Raw genomic sequence first — 20,368 nt, 5'->3', positions numbered from 1 at the left:
GTGAGCCTTTTAGAGACAGCTTGCTGTGCTCCCCCCCCCCTTTTGCCCACACTGGGGAACGAAGAAGCACTCCCATTGGCTGCTGGGTAGAGGGGCCGAAGATGAAAAAAATGTCATCAGGCAAGGTGGAGAGGGGAAGGGGAGCAGCTCCACCCAAGTCTCTGCCTTTCTAGCAAGGAACTCTGAGAATGGGGTGGTGGGGAGGGAGGCTTGTTGAGTGCCCACCGAGAGCACTCTACGTGTCATCTTTGGCACCCATTCCATAGGTTCGCCATCATGGCTGGAGTGTCTTGAATGGTATGACAGTGTGTAATTTTTTCCCCTTCCCCTTTTTGGGCAAAAGTTCTTTTGACTAGATTTTGTTAAACTATAGGAAATTATCTGTAGTTTTTGTGTACATTCCATCTTTGGCCAAGAGCCAAAGAATGATTTCTCATATTTTTAGCTATGGTCTAGAAATTCAAATCCTATTTTTTCAGAGATCCTCTTCTTAACCAACTATTCACTTATCAGGTCTTCTTTTCTGAATTCCTTGCCTTTGATCAGCATTAGTGACAAAGACATCATACTCCAAAGTCTTTAGTTTATTTCCCATTAATTATCCCAGGTGATGTTTTCTAGAATTCTCTGGGAAATATTATTTGCATCTATGTAAGTCACCAAAAGTGTATGTACAAGTTTGACAAATTTTGAGAGCTTCTTCTAGATATATACCCTTGGAAAGATCTCACAGATCTCTGTTAATGCCAAATCCCTAAATAGCTGCCCTAGTACCCTATATCAGGGAGGCACCAATAACTGTTGTTCATTTCTTCTTTCTTCAGAGTTAACTCATAATAAAGTCACCCATGATTCCTTGGATTATAAGCACCTGCTTCTTCCTCAGCAGACCCAGCTCTTCATTCTGTGGGAAGAATTTCAAATCTTTTGTTATATTTTTCTACCTACTAACTTCTTGTCATAAGTCAGGATTCTTTTCTCTCTTTAGATATGTTTCTTTTTATATTTTCCTTGAAACCCTTATTTAAGTTTTTAAAAGACCATTTCATTCTACCTAATATCTTGATAAGGGGGCATTCCTCCAACCACTTTGCCTTCTTTTTCTAATAGGGAGATGACCCAGTAGTGTAAACATACATAGCATTTATTTTCCAAAATATAGAAACTATGCATGTTTTATCAGCCAGTTCAATACAACAAGCATTTAATTGCCGTCATGTGCCAGACACACTGCAAAGTATTTGAGATACAAAGACACAAAAATGAAAATGTTCCTTGTCCTCAAGGAACTTATTGTCTTGGAAAATTCTGCATTAACTACAAAATTCTCCTTGATATGTATACTTTATTGAAAGCTGGAGCCCCAGCTTTTTCTTTTCTTCCTTATGGGTTACCCTTAAGACTTCCTCTTCTGGAAGAGTGAGATAACAATCTGCCGCTGGGGCCTTTGACTCCTTTTTGCAACTTTCTTTCCCAACTCAATAACATCATGTCCTTCCTCTGTGTTAACTATTATTCCATCCAAGTCTTCCTCCTATTCCTTCTAATTCTTAAGTCCTTGAAAATTTCTCATCAGTAAATACTTGGCTTTGAGCCCCTTCAATACATCAGTGCTACAATTTTGTGATCTCATTAGTAAAGTTATTCCTTCTGGTGCTGGCATAAGCCATCCATTCCTTGTAATCAGGCCCTCTGCCCCTTCTTTCCACCTGCCACAAAGTGGAAGTATGATGTGACCACCTATTTGGGTGAGTTGTCCTATCTCTAAGGTAAAATGAAACAAGGTGATGTAGCCAATCATAAACCTTTAATGCAAATCCTAAAAATAAACCTGCAATTGTTGGCCTCACTTCTGTTTCTGTGCCTGACTTCCACCATCCAGAATTTCCCAGGACATTGGGGGAACAGAACTTTCCCCAACACAAGCCCCAAGTCTCTTAATTTAGTAAAACAGGAATGCAGAATAGAAAAATGAAGACAATTAACCCCTTGTAAATACTTCAGCAGATGTGGACTTTTCAATATTATTTTTTTTATTCCCCACAAAGTACTCTCTAATAGTGGGACTATTCTTACATGTCACTAAAGAGCCTTTTATATTAATGATTATTTGTACCAATAGCTCAACACTTAAAAAAGAACTTGTCTTTCTTCTCCCCAAAGTCCTCGTGCCCTCAAAATTGTGTTGTGTCTAAGCATGAACCTCATCAGGTCCTTGGGTCTAGTTCAGTCTTCCCAAATTTGTTTATTGACATGTGACTAAATCTGGATGACTGGGTCACTTCCAGATGAAGACAAGTTTACTATAAATCTGAGCATCATTTCCATTTTTGTCTTCCTTTCACTCTCAGCTTTAAGTACCTTTGGGATGATGCAGCTTCATTTAATCTTCCACTAAGCCTTCGGAGAACTTTTTTCCCCTTCCACTGCTCTGTACTTTTTTATGAAGTGATGCTATTCACAGTCTTTCATAATAGCTGGTGCCTAATAAATGCTTATTGGTTAACTGATTATGCTTTTCTAAAAGATGATAGTCAACAGAGATCCCACTATTATCCCCTGCCATGTACACTTTAGCCCAGTAACACTGGCCTTCCGGCTGTGCCCCCTCTTCTTGGCATAGTCATCCAGGGTTTCCTTTAAATTCCAGCTGAAAGTATCTTCTACCAGAAAACTTTCTCAGCCTCTCTTAATTCCTTATTTATTCTATATATTTGGTTGTCTCCCCCATTAGATTGTGAGCTCATCTTTTGTATCCTCAGCACTTAACACAGTGCCTGGAACACACTGGGTACTTAATAAATGTCTATTTACTATTAGGCAAATATCCCAAGGAGGTCAATGATAGAAAGACCTCCCTCTAAGATGTTCATAGCACTTTTTGTTGTACAAAGAACAATTAAAATAGCTATCAGTTGGGATATAGTGAAACTGTGATTCATGAATGTAACTTAGTATTACTGTACCCTTAAAAAAAAGAATATTAAATTTCAGGAAGACTTACATGAATTGATGTGAAGTGAAATAAGCAAGACCAAGAAAACAGCATATGGGCTAAATGAAATGGAAATAGAAAGGAGAAGAATCAAGCCTAATGCTGTATAATTAAAATGATGTGTCACCAAACAGATATAATTCTGTTCTTCTGGTAGCTCTCTTCATTGGCAATGGGGCAGTGGAGTTTGCCATCAGCTCCCTAGTACTGAAGTTTTTGTTTCTGTGCAGTTTAAAACCTGTGACACAATGCACTACCCTCCACCCTTTTATCTAGCTGCTCTCACTGCAGAAGTGGAAAAGGGCCGCCATGGAGGACCGAAAGCCATTCCATATTTCATTTCAAGAGACAATTTAATTCATCTCAAGACAAAATAATTCATTACTGAGGGCCCAACCTATTGGGGGCTAGAGAGTGGTCTCCGTCTAGCTAGGCTAGCTCTCAGAAAGGGGATTCATCTGTTACAAGGGATTCTGTCCTTTTAACCACACTTGGGGATATCATCTACTCAAATGCACAGCTCTGAGTCCCCACTGATACTTCATTTTAGATTATGCTAGATTATATATTATATCAAAGCAAAAGGCATTTAATAACCCAGACAGAGAATTTTGTCAGGCAGTAACTATGCTTTGTGCCCACACCTGAAGGCTACCATCTCCTGCATCTTCTGGATCCGGTTGAACCTTCTGGTGACTCAACACTGTAAGAGAGGGTCACAGGTCCCTCAACTGCCTCACTCACATTCCAGGGTTGCAGATTCAGTCTCAGGATAGTAGTCTCTGAAATACTGACTTCTCAGCTTCCTAGAACCTAGAATTTCAGGATGCCAAGGGTCAATTCCATACCCTATTCATCTCTCTGCTACCGTTTCTGTCACCTGTTCCACTGGCATGCTCTATGTGCAGGGCCAGTTCTTTTGTTGTTGCTGCCCCTGTTCTCCTGGTTCTCATGACCATCCAGCAAGACTCTCGCAACAGATCTTACATTTATGTATTTGGCAGCATTGCCACTATGCAGGCTTACAACTTCCTTATGGAGAATATAGTCTAAAACATTTTCCTTAGGAAGCATTCTATTGGGTGCATCTATGGGCATCAAAACTTTGAGCCAAATAAAGTTTTCAGACAAATACTCCACACACCAACATGGCAGACTAGCCCAGATCTTGTGTCACACTGACAATGTAATCCAGACTCCTCCATATCATGATCAGTCAGTGGAGTAGGCCTTCTGTAGAGGCTGGCTTTCTTAACCATTTCTCTATTCCTGCATTAGCCAATATAGATTGAGAAGAAGCTTAAATTGAGAAATTTGGTTTTTTGTGTTTATGTGCATGGTCTCCCCCACCCCCACCCCCCCATGAAATTAAACGGCTTCTTCCCTTCCCCTCATCTCCAAACCCCTTTGGTAGGTAGAGTCAAGTAGCAAAGTATAAAGCAGAATTTAAATTGTTTAAAAGACATTGTTAATGCTAAGAAAGGCAGTGGTACTTAATAAAGTGTGTGTGTGTGTGTGTGTGTGTGTGTGTGTGTGTGTGTGTGTGTGTGTGTGGTTTCCGTATCAGGCTTGTTATATGAAGTATAGAATTAGGTATGACCTCCTGATACTCATAGGCAATTTCATATATGTGTTTGAAGCTTTCCATTTAGTAGCTAAAGAGAGTTGGGTTTGTCAGGAATGTCCTAAAATAACATGTGAAAATACTTAGTGCTCAAATGTATTTATTTGTATTAGAGTCAGTATAATTTAGAAAAGTGCTGAAATAGGAATGAGAAAGATCTAGGTCTTCCACTCTTTTTATTACTGGTTATCACTTCACTTTTCTAAGCCCATTTTCTCAAATTTAAAGTATAAATAATATTTATCCTGTCTAGCTTAGTGTTGTTGAGAGGATCAAATGAAAGAATGCACTTGGAAGAGCTTTGACAATTTTGAAGTCATGTATAAATAAGATTTTTTAATATTAACATTTTAACAAGTCACTATAAATCTGTATTGCTTTGTATTTTGTAGAAGTATCGTGGCTCTACGAAATCATCTTATTTCAAGTTCATCAGTCACCGACACTTTCCTACAACCAAGAGACTACTTCATCATATTCCTGCTGATTTTGCTACAGATCATAATAAACTTCATGTTTAAGTAGAATTCTTATATAATTGAATCAATGAAATGGAATGATTAGACTTAGCCTGGGACCATTTTTCAAGTTAGTTTGGACTTATTCAAACAATGCAATATTTCTAAAAGAACCTTAGATAAATCTAGAAGTTTTGACCTCTTATGCCTTGTATCCTTAATTGGAACAAGACCTGTCCTATCTGGTTAACGTGAAAAATGCATAAGTGCCAGAACATTTTTAATCTGTGTGCAGCTGTGCCGGTGTACAGTGCATATCGACACAGGTCCTGTAGGCATTCGTTCCTGACAATAGTCACCTATTCTTTAGTGATGTTCCAATTTGTAGTCATGCAATGTTGTTAACAAAAATACTGTTAAGTTTGTAAAACCATGCACAGTGATCAGTTTTCCTCATAAAACAGGCACAAAACTTTTATTAATAAGGACTTAAAATATGGGGGGGGAATAAGAGACATATTATACCTAAAGAACTTGCTGCACTGTACACAGATCACTTCCAAAGGGCCTAACTTTTATCTTTCTCAGAAACATAAAAAGAAAACATGTTGATGGGTCAAACTTTATATAATATATGAAAATGGCAACATTGGATCAAAAACCAAATTTACGTGAAGGGTGTGTGTGTGTGTGTGCGCGCGCCTTTAGCATATGTTTAATGTAAATAACTTTTAGTATGGACATGTTTATGTGCATACATATAGAAAAGTCCACCTTCTGTCTAGTCATGCTTTATGATGTCCCCTTGAGCACATCCTAGAAAACAATTTCTGTAAATTTATTTCTTTAAGCAAGACCCGCCAATGTTAATGGCCTACCACCACACTTCCACCATTATAAATCAAATTTTCAGGAAGACAAGGAAACTTAATTTCATCATTATAGTGAATTCAAAGAAAACTGGTTTAGGTGTTAAACTACTTCTGCCATCTGAATTTTTTTTTTTACATATTCCCTAAAATTCAAAAATGACTACTATTATGATCTTGTATATAGCCTGTGGCTGGTTTGTGAAATGGATGAAATAAGATAATTCAGGTTATTTCATCTGTAATTGGCTTGTTTTAGGAATGGTTCTTAAACTTTGATTTATTCCTTAAACTGTTAATGGTTAAAGAAATCAGAAAACTACAATTACCTTGAAAATCTTTTACTTGAAAAACCAAAAAGAGGTAGAAAATGAGAGATATGGTCTGTTATAATTTGTTATAATCACTTTTAGGATGCATAGCAGTGTTATACACCTAAGAAGAATTCTGGAACTTAATCTTCCATTTTCCCTTTATATATTCTTAGTGATTCCAAACCTATATCATTCATTCACACTGCTTCAGGATCCTGTTTTGTCTAAAACTCCATAATATAAAGTAAGGCAGCTTTTATTTTTACATGGTTTTTATAGTTTCTAAAAGCAACTTTTGTGAATTATTTAAGCATATAATAAGACTATGGTACTGAAAATACAGATTCTGAGACTGATGAAGGGACTCATTCTGATCAAGTTTGTTTGACTTTAACAAAATAAACTACATCTTACTGATCTAAGTATCCTAAGTATAATGCTTAGGTAATATGAATCTCACATACATATAAAGATCCAGTTCTCATACTTGTTTATTCAACTGGAAATATATAGGTAAAGATAAAAGAATCCCTATATCAAACATTTCTCTTAGAAACCATAATGTTGTAACTTATACTTTTGTACATTCACTCCTTTTGCCAATTTTTCCCATCCACAAATCTGTTGGTGTGTTATGAAATGCTATTTTAGAAACAAATATTGGCAGTTAAAGATTTAAATTAGTATTGCTATGCATATATTATTTTACCTTTACATTTCAGTTCCAATTAAGAATTGAAAAATTGGTGAGCCTGATGGTGGTGTGTGGTTGGTGGTCATGTCTATCTTATTTTTACCCTTATGTTTGTATATAATTTTAAAAATATAGATGAGCTGGAAGAATGTCCCTACTCACTCTAAAAGGTGGTGTTTTGCTTCATTTGTTCCTTAACTCCCATTTCTATGACAGATCTGATATAGATTCAATTCCTAACTAAGGAGATAAAGAATATTTCATGAAATTTACAAAAGTGAAAATAACCATGAGATTTTTCATGATTGTTTTGTTACATGCTTAAAAGCACATATCTAATCCAATATTTCCTAATGTTTTTAGTGACATGAAGTTCCTTTCTGTGAGCTTGAACATGACACTCAGGAACGGTGGCTTAGTGTTAGACCAATGCTGGTAATAGGCTTGGTATAAGAATCCTTTTAAACACATAATTAACTTTGTATTTAGCCATAACATGTCGTTGACCTTGAATGTCCTTTACTTGAGAGTAACCCTTTTCTCTTCTACACATTGATTCATAAAGAACTGTGATTGTATAGTTTGCAGTTGTCTGAGGCTGGTGTCTCCCAGGTTCAAGGATTAAACTCCTTAAGGACCCGTCTTTTCATTTCATTACTCTCTTTTCTGCATAGAAATTTAGAGATGTTTTTATTTTTAAATGTTAATGTTTAATTTTCTATTTAGTGAGATGCATTTGGCCTATCAAAAGAGACTAAATGAGTCATGTGAAATGTTTAGTTATAGCAATAGATAATTTTTCTTATATTTCACATGTCGCTACTTCTTGATGCACTTATAAAGGTACAGTATAGTCTTATTCACATTAGCACAAATAGCCATCTGCATTCCATTGAATTTTTTGCCTTGTAAAATATAGCACTCGTTTAATATTTATGCTTTTGTGCCTCTAGGAAATCTTTTTGCCAGTTGTATTACTGAGACAAAATCTGAATTCAGAGTATTTGTTAACAAATCAGTAGACTTTTTTTTTCTTAAAAGGGTCACTGTCACTTTATTTTCTTTTATAAACATTTAAACAGTAAAGCTGTACTTTTATAAGGGTTTGTCTAATTACTGTAAGTATAGCCTCCACTCTACAAACATCACAGAAATAGATTTGTCAGATTATTTCTGAGTATTGTAAACAGTGCCTTTTTGATGAATTCACACTGTTTGGAGATGTATAAAGAAATTGTCAATTTGTGCCATATATACATTAAAAAGAAAACCAACTTTTGTGGGAGGCAGTTACTTTTAACTTTTTGAAAACTATTTCACTCAGTCAAATATCTAAGGAAACAAATGTAAACAATTCCATTTTTTTCTAGTTTTTAGTATTTCTAATGAGTGGTAAACATCTGTGCTGTTTGTTTTCTATACAGTGAAGGTATAATGCATTGTGGCATTATTGAAGAGCCATAAATTACATCATAGATGACTTTTAATTCATTGTTAGATATGCAAAAAATTAAACTTAATATTTAAACCTAAATTGACATTTTAAACCATCTTGAAAAAAACATAAAAACTAATACGTTTACATTTCAATTTTTATTTAACTGGGAAAATGATTCTTTAAAATGCATAGCCTGCCACTAATATGTAATTTTATTTCATTTTATTCTAGATAGAGAATGTCTTGTTGGCATTAAAATTTTCTCTTTTGTTACTTTTAACACATTGCTTGTTTTTGTACTGTTACATTTTAAAATTGAAAATGGACTGTTAAAAGTTGTATAGGACCAGTGTCTCATTAATTTGATAAATATATATATATATACACACACACACCCATATATAAATATATGGGAGGGGTGCATATATAGAGAAAGGAGCCACAAAGAAACCCATGACAAAATGAATGTGAATGTTCTTCCTAAAATATTTATTTAGAAAAATTATTTCATGTTTCTGCGTCTATCATGTAAAATTATTTTAGTGTCACATTATTGAGAAAGTTATTTAAAGAAAAACGTAATGTAACATTCAAGATAATGAGCCACAAAAATTCAGTTGGAGTTTTCACTGTACAGCATGCTAAGTGTAAACCCAAGTTAAACATCTTGTTAATGGCCATTTGTAAATTAAAGCACTACCACTGGTCAATAGTTTTGTATGATTAATAGAATAAAGAGATGTTATCTGCAGTGTGTGTAAGTGTACAATGTTGAGTTCTCCAAGTTCATGATGAGATGTGCAGAGAACACTGTAATTCTATGCTACCTAATTTCTACACATTCTAAGGAACTCTGTAAGTATTTTAGGATAAGAGATATGAGTGAATGTCCTAAAAGTCCCTGGGAGTAGAGGAAATCAACAGAGGGAACATAGGGAAGAGGAAGCCCAATTGAAGAATTTAAGAAACTCATTTTTAAGTAGCCTAAGATAAAAGAGTCAAGTATCCCAAAACCCTAAAGTGGTATCTAAATAAACATGACCAATTCCCTTTGAATTAAAAATGTAAGGAATGTTCCAGATATTCACTCCTGCATTTCACTGACTGTTCTGAACAATCTGGCATATAGAACCAAATTCAGTGAGTGAAGCCCCTCTACTAAGTACTGGTGGTACAAAGATACCTCAAGGAGAAAGATACTAGTGCAAGTCACTGCTAAGTACTGGTGATCCAAAGGTGCCTAGAGGAGTTAGCCAAAACTCTGAGAATGCAGGTAAAAGATTTTGCCACAAACATTTTCAGAAGGAACAGATCACCTCAGGAGAGAAAAAAACGTTTGAAGAGCTGCTCTTTGAATGAGTCCTGAAGAAAGTGTGGCAGACTGTCCAGTTCATGGTGACAGGCAGGTAGAGATCCAGCAGACATTTGGAATCCAGGATCTATGGTGAGGTTGGAACTAGAATTGAGAGTCATCTGCATCAAGGACAACTAAAACCAAGTAGAGCTAAAGAAGGAAAAAACCTAGGGTCTCCTGAAAGGGCAAGACGAAAATAGATGTGGAGAGGAGAAAAGTCATGACAATCCCATCTCACAAAAGCTACCAGAAAAAAAGACATCAAGAAAAGGGGTCCATTCATTGAAATGACAGAAGCTGAGGAAAGGGAAAAGGTCATTTGATATGGTCAATGAGGAAGCAACTAGTGACCTTAGAAAAGTTGGTGAGTGGTAGAGATAATTAAAGCAAGACAGAAGCTGAGAAATAGTGGGGTGATGAGGAAATGGAGGCTCTAAGTGAAGCTGGCAACTAAAAGGAAGGAAAGAAGGTTATCTTGAGAACAGCATTTTAAGCAAAGGTTTATGTTGTTTTTAATTTTTACTATGACCAAAATGACTTCTAGTCTAAGGGAAAGGGCAAAGTATATAACATGCTAATGAAAAGAGGGAAATGACTCAAAGGTTAGGGATCCAGTCAGCATGATTTTGTGTTTGGACAGAAAGTAGTAACGGATAAGTGTCTCAATCACTTGAGAAAAGAGAGGTGGAGAAAGGGGCATTCCTTTTGAGTGGTTGAGATTTTTGGAGTAGACTCAAAGGACCGAAAAAGAATTGAAAAGCAGCAGCCACTATTGGAGAAAGAATGCAAGATGTTAGCAACCTTGGGGAAATGCAAAGTTTCCGTTAATCAAGTAAAGTTTAAAAAACTTTTTAAACTTTTTTATACACACACCCTTCCTGGAGGGGCCATTCTATAACATTTTTTAAAAAATCAACTAATTCTCTCAATACATGAGGAAAGTATAAAATACATGCAATTTTGAGATGAAAAGTTAAAAGGAAGAGGTAGGAGATTAATGGGAATTTTGTTTTCGAGAGATGGTGGGAATGAATTTATGTCCGTGTCTATAAGAAAAGCTGCTTCTAATCTCTTTGGATTTAGCTTGTTTTTTGTGTAGAGTATAGTTATCAGCCATGAATTCGAATCACTCTTGGGTACCTCCTACCATAGCTATCTCCACCTCTACATCCACACCCACCCCTCATCCCCATCAGTTTCCTAATTTGTTTTAAGAAGGTTGAGCCCATTGACTCCTCGGGCTCCTTACGGCTCCACATCCCCCATCCTAGGGCCCCTGTGGACACTGCGGAGGGCTTAACTGGGCAGCCTGATTGATAAATCTTCCGGGATTTCATCTCAATGGAGGACATTGCTACGAATCAGGGTTTGAGGCGTCTTCAATTCTTTAATCCCGTACCTTCTGTCTTGTAATCAATACCAAGTATCGGTTCCAAGGCAGAAAAGTGGTGCGGTAAGGGCTAGACTGTGGGGGTTGTGACTTGCCCAGGGACACACAGCTAGAGTCTGAGGCCGCATTTGAATTTAGGACTTCCTGACTCTAGGCCTAGTGCTCTAATCACTAAATTGCCCCTGAAGCATCGTTTTTGTGTGTAAACTTATCAAGAACTCAGAATAGACTTAGAAGTGCATCAAGCGGTACATTTCCGCCCCGAGAGCCTACTGCTAACATACCACATTGCCAGAATGTACAGTCGTCTGGAAGTGACAGGCCAGAAACGCAGTTACGACAACCTAAAAATAAAGTGAGAACGAGAAGGCCCATCACATCGCCCAACCCCTTCCGGGTCCTGGCGGAAGTTCGCGTCACCTGGCTAGGGGCAGGTTTCCTCTGAGGGACGCCCGGTATCTCGCCGAAAAATAAAACATAATTCTTACCCCTTCTTAGCTAACCCCTAATCTCCCAGCAGCCACTGCGCCGCTTCCGGTTCGCCTCAGAAGCGAGAAGGCGGGACTTCGGCAGGAGCGGCAATGGCGGCGGCCACAGCTGGAGGCGTTGGTGTGGCGCTGCAGGCGGCCGAGGTCCTGGAGAGCATCCTGAGCGGCTCCGTGGGGCCCGAGGGGCGGCAGGTGTTATGCACGAAGCCCACGGGCGACGTGTTGTTCAGCCGAGATGGGGGCCGCCTCCTGGAGGCGCTAAACGTAGAGCATCCCGTGGCCAGGTAGGGGCCCCACTCCCGCTCCTGCCGTCAGTTAATTCCGTCAACATTTATTAAGCACCTGGTGCGTGCCGGGCATTGTGCTCACTAAATCCCTACAGTACCTGTAAGGAAGAGTAAGCCCCTGCTCTCCTAGAATTTACAATCTCACGGGGAGAGAAAGGCTTGAAAAAAAGCGCTTACTGTGAGCCACGCGCAGAGACACCTTTAGAAAAGGCAGTTTTTGCCCCCGAGGAGACCTTCCCGAGACCGGGATTTATACAGCACATACAACGTAGATATAAAGTGACTAAATAAACTTATAGACAGAATAGTTTGAGCAGCCCCTGCCTACAACAAGTCATTACAGCATCTACAGCATTTCCACCATTTCCACCTTTCTCTTAAAAAGAAATAAGGGCCTTTTGTCCCAGTTGGGCAGTACAGCTTCCCTCAGAGATGCTCAGATGAAACAAACCTTTGAGCCCCTCCTTTCAGTTTTGCAGTGAAATCTCATTCGTGAGAATCTTTTAAAAAGCAGCCAACGGGACATTTATTTTATTTGTTTTTTGCGGTGAAGGGGTGAGAAAAAAATTTTTTCTTCTAAAAAAAAATTTAAGCAGGTTAAAAAAAATGCGAAGCAACTGTGGTGGCCATTGAAATAATAAGATCACAGTTTCAGTCAACTGTCACAAACTTTTATTATACTAAGCAATGAGCACACACCAAAGCATTGAGACATCCCTTTTCCTCAAGGAGCTTACATTTTGGGAAAGACCAGGCGCTGATAAGCTAGAGACAAAACAAATACAAAGTAGTACTGGGGGAGGAAGGAAGGACAGTGACAGAGCACCTCCTTGCCTCCAGAAAGCAGGCACAACAGGTAATGGTACCTTCTTCCTTAACCCCAAAATTATTTTGTATGTGTTTTGTATGAATTATATAATGGCTATAGAAAATTCTGGTTTAAAATTCTGCCCCTTGACTTGACTTTGTAAGCCTGGCTGAGTCATTTAGCCTCGTGCTCTAGACAACTCTAAAAGTTTATGATATTTTTAAAAAATAAAACCCCTGACCTTCCATCTTAGAATCAGTACTATGTATTGGTTCCAAGGCAGAAGAGTGGTAAGGGCTGGGCATTTGGGGTTTGGTGACTTGCCCAGGGTCACACAGCTGGGAAGTATCTGAGGACAGATTTGAACCCAGGACAATCAGAGGTCTCTGGGCTGATCCTTTATCCACTAAGCTACTCAGCTGTGCCCTCTAAAGATTATAAGTTACAGAGAAGGTGTTTACTTACTTTGATAGAGGGAGTTCCCTTAATCAGAGACATCTATGGGATCAGTCAATATTTTGTATATACATATGTGTATATACTACACAATGTGAATTAACACAAACATGTGTGTCCACATATAGATGTTATTGTAACTATATATGTGTATACCTCATATATAAACAAAAACTGAAGTTCTGAATGGAGAAGCAGGCATATAGCCTGTTGCTACATGACAGACTCCTTGAAGGCAGGAACTATTTCCCATTTGGCTTTGTTTCCCCAGAGCTCAACAAAGAGCTGTTTGCAGATCAACTGAAGGACTATCTTCCAGGCACTGGTGATACAAAGACATATAGAAACAACAGATACAGGCACATAGAGATATACTCAAAACAGGTTGAAGGTAATTCATAGCTCTATAAACTTTAGGGACTCAGAAAAACGTAAAACGTAGCAGGTATTGTTTAAACTAAGTCTTCAAGGAAACTAGGAATTTTTAGAAGTGAGAAGGAAGCCCAGTCCCGTTTTCAAATAACAGCCAAATTACCTGTGTCCATGCTAGTAGGGCTAGAATTTCACATGCTGTAAAATTTATTTTTACTAATTCACAGTAAGTTTTGTTGCCCTATAGCCCCTCTTCCACAAAACATTAAAATGAGATATTTCTCTTTATTTCCAATGAGCTCTGTTAATGTAATTACTTTACTTAGAGGACTGTTATAACAACAGTCCGTATCTTTTGAAAATTAAACAAAGAAAAATGTTTTCAACTTAAAATTATAGATTTGGATGTATAAGCCAAATGAGTCTTGACTGCTCTATTTTTTTCTTTTTCAAACAGGATGATAGTGACTTGTGTTTCCATGAATCAGAATGTGACTGGAGATGGTGCTAAAACGTTCATTATCCTTCTTTGTGATTTACTCCGAGGACTTAAGGCATTCACAGAAAAAGAAAGGGGTTCTTTTGGGGGAAGCATTCCAAGCCAAGAAAGACACTGGAAAAATTGTTGCCAGTGGAAATACATTTCTCAAGCAATTTTGACATTTCAGGCACACATATTAGACTACATTATGACTCAGTACTTGAGAAAACACTTTTTGTCCATCTTTTCTTTTTCTGGAGAAGAGAAAAAGGTTTGTAGGAGCTCACTAGAATCACTGTTAGATGCATATTTTTGTGGAAGAGTAGGAAGAAATAATCAGAAATTTATTTCCCAGTTAACTTGTGATTATTTTTATAAATGTTTGCAGCATGAAGATGGCAAGGATGAAATGATTGATTTAGTAGATGAATATTTTCTGGAATTATGCACTGCTGTCACAGGACTTCCAGTTTCAAGTTCAAAGATCATATCAGGTTTTGTTATTCATAGAGATTTTTCTGTTTACTGCCCAGCAGATGGTGATATGAGAATAATCATTGTCACTGAACCCATTCAGCCTGCACTTTCTACCTCTGGTTCTGAGCTGCTTATAAATTCAGAAGCACAGTTTCAGGCATCTCACATTTGGATTACCGAAAAAACAAAAACCATAATGAAAGATTTGCAAAGTAAGGGTATAAAATTGCTTTTGTCTAGTGTGAAGCAACAAGAAACAGTTATTTATTATGCGAAGCAGAATGGCATTTCAGTGGTAGAATATATACCATCAGAGGAAATTTCTCTCCTTTGTAGGATCATTTCTCTATCGCCTTTTATGCCATCTTGGGCCACTTCAGTGTGTCACATCTCTGACACTGCATTAGTGACATTTTGTCGACCCATTTTGCTCAATTCCAGAAGGTATGTTCATCTTGGCTTACTCAGCACACACTCTTTCATACCTCACTGTTTAATTCTTTGTGGACCGGTCCAAGGTCTCACTGACCAGCATATCCGTGCTTTTCATGGAGCATTTAAAGTACTCCGACAGGTCTTTAAGGTACTTTATCTCAGTTACAAAGTGCAAAGAAGCAACCAAAATGAGACTTCAAATTCTATTAATTCTAAAGAGAATAAACAGAGTCACCATTTGATAGAAGTTTATAGAGCTTTGTTTGAAAAACAGCATCTGGACTCTTTTTTAATAAGTAAAGATAATCCATCAAGAACTCAATCTCATTTAAGAGATGCTCCAGATTTGGTGCTATCAAGTATGGAATCAAAGAATGATATTCTGAGTACAACTCTAACACAGACACCCAAAATTAAGGAGGATTTTGAATCCCTATTATGTTCTTATCCCAACAAAATTGGGATTGTTGATACCAAGGAACCACTTGTAGCTATCAGCTGTAGTTGTAGTGGTGATTCCTTGACAGATATTCCTGATGAACATTTAAGTGTCATTGAACAGACTTGCAAAATGAGCAGAACAACCATAGACATGAAATCAAAGGAGGTACTTCAAGACCCTTCACAAAGTTACTGTACCTCCTTTATACAGGCTGGCTCTGTTTTACCGGTCGGAGGTCACTTTGAGATCTTATTGCATTATTATCTTCTTGATTATTCCAGACAGTGCCAAAAGCCAGAAGTAAGTATGATCAGTTCATTAATAGCTAATGCACTGCTGAGCCTTCCAAAAACCCTTTATAAAGCTAAGAGAGGAAGTAAAAGCTTTTGTCATGTGTACTTAAGAACTATGCATGCTCTACAAGCTAAGCAGGGGGTGGCTGGGAGTCCAGCAGGCCTCGAATCAGTAGCTTGTAAATACCAGTTACTGACATCAGTGCTTCACTGCCTGACAAAACTCTTAACCATTGACTTGGTCATCAGTATTAATAAACAGCCTCAAAAGACTGGTGATGAAGAAACAGAAGAGGATGGGTAAAAATAGTTTTGTCCTCAGTGGTTTTTTAAATCTGACTCTGTCTATAAAGGACAAGTGGAGAGTTGTCCCTCAGCCTTTTTCTGTTGGGCTCTGCAAGATGAAACTACAAAGTTAGGGCCTAGAATATTGAAAAATGCAATATGACTTTAAAAGCTTTTCACATTAGTATGGTCCCAAGCACCACAGTAGTTCTGTTTCTTTCTTTTTGTCTATGTCTATTTTTGCTAGTGTTAACTATGCCAGAGGGAGAAGGTAGTAAGAGGGTTTATCTGTCTCTTCCCTTCCTCTTTTCCATTCCCTTTCTGTTTTTGTACATTAACTGTCCATAACATAGAGCAGAAATAGATTTTTATTTGTTGTACTTATTAACTAACACACTAAAATATCAAACAAATGTCAGGTTCTTTTTTGCATCCTACCCTTAATCATAGTAGTTTCCACTACTATTTGTTCCATAGCTATACTAATAAAGAATAAATGTCACATAATTTTATTGTGGTTCTATTTAGATTTTTGCTTCATAGTTGCCATCTATTATTTGACAGCCATTGACTGACCCTACGTCATGGATGGGAAAAAAATTATTTAGAAAATGTTTGCTTTAAATTTTTTCTTGGAAACTAATGGCTTTAATCTGAATAGAACAAATAGCCTTGCCTAAACTGATATTGACATCTGAATATTAAAATATTTTAAATTGCAGTTACAATGTTTAGAAATGCCAAATTGGGATGCCTCTCTGCCAGGGACAGTCTACCTCTCTTTTCCCTATCTACACCATCTACAATGTTTTGTACAGTAAGTGTTTAATAAATGTTTTTTGAATGAGCGAGCCTCATTTTCAATCCATTCCTATTTGTTTTTTCTTCATTCCATGTTGTAAAAGGCCTTTGCTAGTACACATACATTAGGAGATGGTTCAGGAGAGCACCATTCTTAAGGCTCTGACAAATCAACTGAAGTGATAACTAAAATACTTAAAGAGTCTATAAAGTCCTATCATAAGTATTTTTAATAGTTCAAATAATTTTGAAATTCATACTATTAATAAGAATGCATTACTATCACATGAGAACACAAAAAATAAATCCATTTTTAGAAAACCTGTTTTTAAATGTTCTCATTTAAGTTATTTTCTCATTACCCTCCAAGTTATTAATTCTTGAAGAAGTTATTTGGAATTGTATCTGTTTGCTGCTAGAAACAATATAAATGGTCATTGTATTTCCAGTGCAGGTGGTTCTTACCCTTAATATTAGCCCCATTGTGGATTAATAATTACATGTAGTTACAAATAAGCACTGTAAGTTTTACAAAGTTTTCCTTGTTTTCCTTGCTATAACTATAATGTAAGGAGTATAAGTACTGTTTCTAATTTTTAGAAAAGTTCAGATTGGTTGTGACTTACTCAGGGTTATACAGCTAGTCACAATCAGAATCTGGATTTAAACTTGAGTGTCTTGACTCCCATCTTCAGAGCGCCCTCCATTATACCACACTGTCTTCAAGAACTGTTAATAGTACCATAGAATGTGTAACAGTGTTTCCATGGGAAAATGCCTTCAGAGTTCCAAGTTGCCAGGACTGCATTTCCCTATAACCTCAGTAGGTGTCCCTTGTGTGTGGGGGGAAGGGCTATAAAAGCACATTAAAGGTGTAAAACACCAGCACTTACTAATTCATCCGCAAAGACCCATTTACCCTTTTTTAGGTCCATGGGGACTGACTCATGTGGCTCAGTTGTTGAATCTTTTATATCCACGTCTGCTGCTTGCCTAAGGCTTCCCCATCCCCTTCTCTCTACTTGTACAGCCACTCTGCAAGTTCAGGGCCCCTTTACTTCTGGCTTTTACTCTACTCGGAGCCTGCTGACTGTTCTCCAAACCTCAAGGCCCTTCCTCCAATTTATCCCACACAGCTGCCAAAGTGATTTTCTTTTCATTTACAATCTGACCAAGTAACTAATTCTTCAAAAGATTCCAGTGGCTCTCTTACCTCTAGAACAAAATAGAAACTCCTCTGGCTCGATTTGGAAGTCTTTACAACACAGAACCAACCTATCTTTCCAGCTTCAGCATACACCATTCTGCTTCCTGAACTCTTGTCTAACCTAACTGACCTTATTTTATATATTTGTCCTTTACAGAAAGGTCCTCCATTTACATCTCTGCTTTTACACTGGTCATTTCTCCTGATCTGTCCCCCCCACACCCTCCCATGACTGCAACCACCTTCTATACCTATTGATTTCCCTCTTCACTCCCTCCCCCCCAAATCTGCTAATGCTCTCTCCAGAGCTACCTGATTGTTACAGATAAGGAAATGGGAGGTTAAATGATTTGTCAGTTACATAGGTACTAAGTATCAGGTGAGATTTGAACTAAGGTCCTCTGATTTCAAAGCCAGGATTTTCCCACCGTCCTACAGGGTTTCTCAAGTCATTGACACCCCTGGTAAAATGTAGACTGAGATCATGGCTTGTTTCATTTTTGCTTTTGTCTTCCTAGTACCTAGCATAGTGGCTCATCTCTATTCTTATTTCCCTTGGCTTCCTTCAGGCCTTGGCTAAAATCCCACCTTCAGTAGGAGGTCTTTTCTGACACTACATTCCACTCTGCCATAGCCTCTTCTTTTCTGATTACCTTTCATTTGCTGTGTCTATAGTTTATATGTACCAAGCTATGTGTTGTATTAACATGAGCTCCTTGAGGACAGGCTTTGTTTTGGCCTTTCTTTTTATCCCTGAAATTTAGTACAGTGCCTGACAGTCAGAAAGGAGTTAATGACATGCCCACTGAATGACCACTTGCTTCATGCCAGCAAATGTCTGATTTCATCCAAATGAGCTTAGGTGACATACTCAGCAAAGCATCTTGGTGGGCACAGACAGCCCACCATATTTCCTTTGGGTGTGGTGCAACCACTATATTGTAGACTTGAGATGGTGTTGAGGTCAGTCACAATATCATTGTTTTCTTGTCAAGTTCATGGAATACGCATTTATTAAGCAATAACTTTCCAGGAACCGTGCTAGGCATTAAGTACGAAGAGAAAACAGTCTTGCCCTCGATCATTCCCCTAAGGGGGAAAGCAGTATATGTATCATATTTACCTCTGGGCTGGGTTAAGGTTCATCCCTAATACTCTTGACTGCTCCCTCCATCCCTAGATGATGTGATAAAGCACTGATTTGTTTGTGGTTCTTAGGAGGATGCATCAGTCTCAAGGAGAAATAATCTGAAATTAAAGCAAATGCTATCTACAGTGATGGCTAGACAAGATTGAGATTTATTTGAAAAAACAGTAAATTGTATTTTGTCATAGGAATCACTAAAGGCTATGCGTCTTCAAGTTGTCTCATACAGTCTTTGTTAATAGCAGCACCTACCTCACAAGAGTTGTTGTGAGGACCAAATGAGATAATGAATGTAAAGCATTTTGCAATGCTTAAAGCACTACAGAAATAGTGATTATTGATTCCCAAGGACTTGAAGTAATGAAGGTGCAGCATTTTCACTCTTAGCCCTGCTTCCAAGACAATGGTCTTTCAAGGCCATCACACTGGGAGTATTTCTAGAATGCTTGTAAATTGGGCCCCCTACTCCAACAGGTCTTCCTACTTTAGTTAGGCTGGTTGTGTTTACCAGTATCTGAGGTGTGATGGTGGACCTGAGCTTCACTGGAAACAGAAGGATGAAGGTGTAATACTGCTACAAGCAAAGGAAGTGCTTGCTCTGATGGCCAGGGAATCATGGCATTTGGGTTCAGGGCTCTCGTTTTCTGGGCTTGGCTTCCCTCTCTAGTTCTAGGTCTCCCCTAAGGTTCTCCCCAAACAAAAGAACTTCGCTTTTCTCTCCCCTTCCAGCCCAGCAGGGACTGTTAAGCTAGTTATAACTCCTTGCCACAGATCTTAAACAAAAGCTGCTTCTCCTCAGCCGAGACTGATGCACTCAGGAAGCCTCTGGACCAGCTGCAGAAACCTTGGCACAGCCCTTACTGCCTTTGGGGCTAATGCCTAAACAAGCCCCAAAATTCTCTTTTGGATTTTCTGTAATCAGCCAGCAGGGGGCTGTGCTTCTCTGTTAATAGGGTCCCTCTCAGCTACCTCATGATAAAACATCATTTGTATTTTTTCAGGGGCAACTAAAAAAAAACCAAACAACCTTATCTAATGTCTTAGAATTGTTACCGAGTATCAGGCAGAAGAATGATAAGCACTTTTAACAACTGGGTTTAAGTAACCTGCCCAAAGTCACTGGGCCAGGAAGTGTCTGAGGTTTCATCGCCAAGCCTGGCTCTCTCTATCCACCAAGCCACCTCCCTGCTTTCCCCCTTTAGGGGCAAAATTAAAGGACTTCACAGAGAAAGTGATGCGCCATCATCTCCCCA

At 38.2% G+C, this 20,368-nt stretch overlaps 2 protein-coding genes and 1 long non-coding RNA gene across 16 annotated transcripts in view; 2 read left to right on the top strand and 1 right to left on the bottom strand.

Moving 5' to 3' along the window:
* The window catches only part of OSBPL8 (oxysterol binding protein like 8), a 266,838-nt gene extending 257,695 nt beyond the window's left edge, over positions 1–9,143 (top strand). For all 12 annotated transcript variants that reach the window (XM_056798473.1, XM_056798470.1, XM_056798475.1 and 9 more), the window contains one exon: positions 5,012–9,143. In XM_056798473.1, the coding sequence (XP_056654451.1) occupies positions 5,012–5,144 (133 nt within the window). In that variant the 3' untranslated portion in view covers positions 5,145–9,143. The remainder of the gene's footprint in view (positions 1–5,011) is intronic.
* LOC103098103 (uncharacterized) lies at positions 567–17,550 on the bottom strand. The gene is made up of 2 exons (XR_472371.3): positions 17,388–17,550; positions 567–904 (listed from the first exon to the last, which is right to left on the bottom strand). It is a non-coding gene; the product is annotated as an uncharacterized LOC103098103 (long non-coding RNA).
* On the top strand, positions 11,531–16,828 carry BBS10 (Bardet-Biedl syndrome 10). Of its 3 annotated transcripts, XM_007503085.3 has the most exons (3): positions 11,531–11,908; positions 14,005–15,682; positions 16,683–16,828. In XM_007503085.3, the coding sequence occupies exons 1-3, from the start codon at positions 11,718–11,720 to the stop codon at positions 16,779–16,781; spliced, it is 1,968 nt and encodes a 655-aa protein (XP_007503147.2). In that variant the 5' UTR covers positions 11,531–11,717; the 3' UTR covers positions 16,782–16,828. The 3 variants fall into 3 exon arrangements, with proteins under 3 accessions (XP_007503147.2, XP_007503144.2, XP_007503145.2); XM_007503082.3 differs by having other exon boundaries at positions 11,532–11,908; positions 14,005–16,828; XM_007503083.3 differs by having other exon boundaries at positions 11,533–12,767; positions 14,005–16,828.
* Positions 17,551–20,368: the final 2,818 nt, after the last annotated feature.

Source organism: Monodelphis domestica, chromosome 5 (genome assembly GCF_027887165.1).
Source record: "Monodelphis domestica isolate mMonDom1 chromosome 5, mMonDom1.pri, whole genome shotgun sequence".
Classification (NCBI taxonomy): domain Eukaryota; kingdom Metazoa; phylum Chordata; class Mammalia; order Didelphimorphia; family Didelphidae; genus Monodelphis; species Monodelphis domestica.
The sequence above is the reverse complement of the archived record's forward strand: the minus strand, read 5'-3'. Positions and strand labels throughout refer to the sequence as shown.

Excerpts from the sequence above, each read along its gene's own strand:
- BBS10 (XM_007503082.3), top strand. The coding sequence starts at position 11,718 with ATGGCGGCGGCCACAGCTGGAGGCGTTGGTGTGGCGCTGCAGGCGGCC. Across the intron at positions 11,909-14,004 it reads GTAGAGCATCCCGTGGCCAG|GATGATAGTGACTTGTGTTT; the intron begins GTAGGGGCCCCA and ends TTTTTCAAACAG.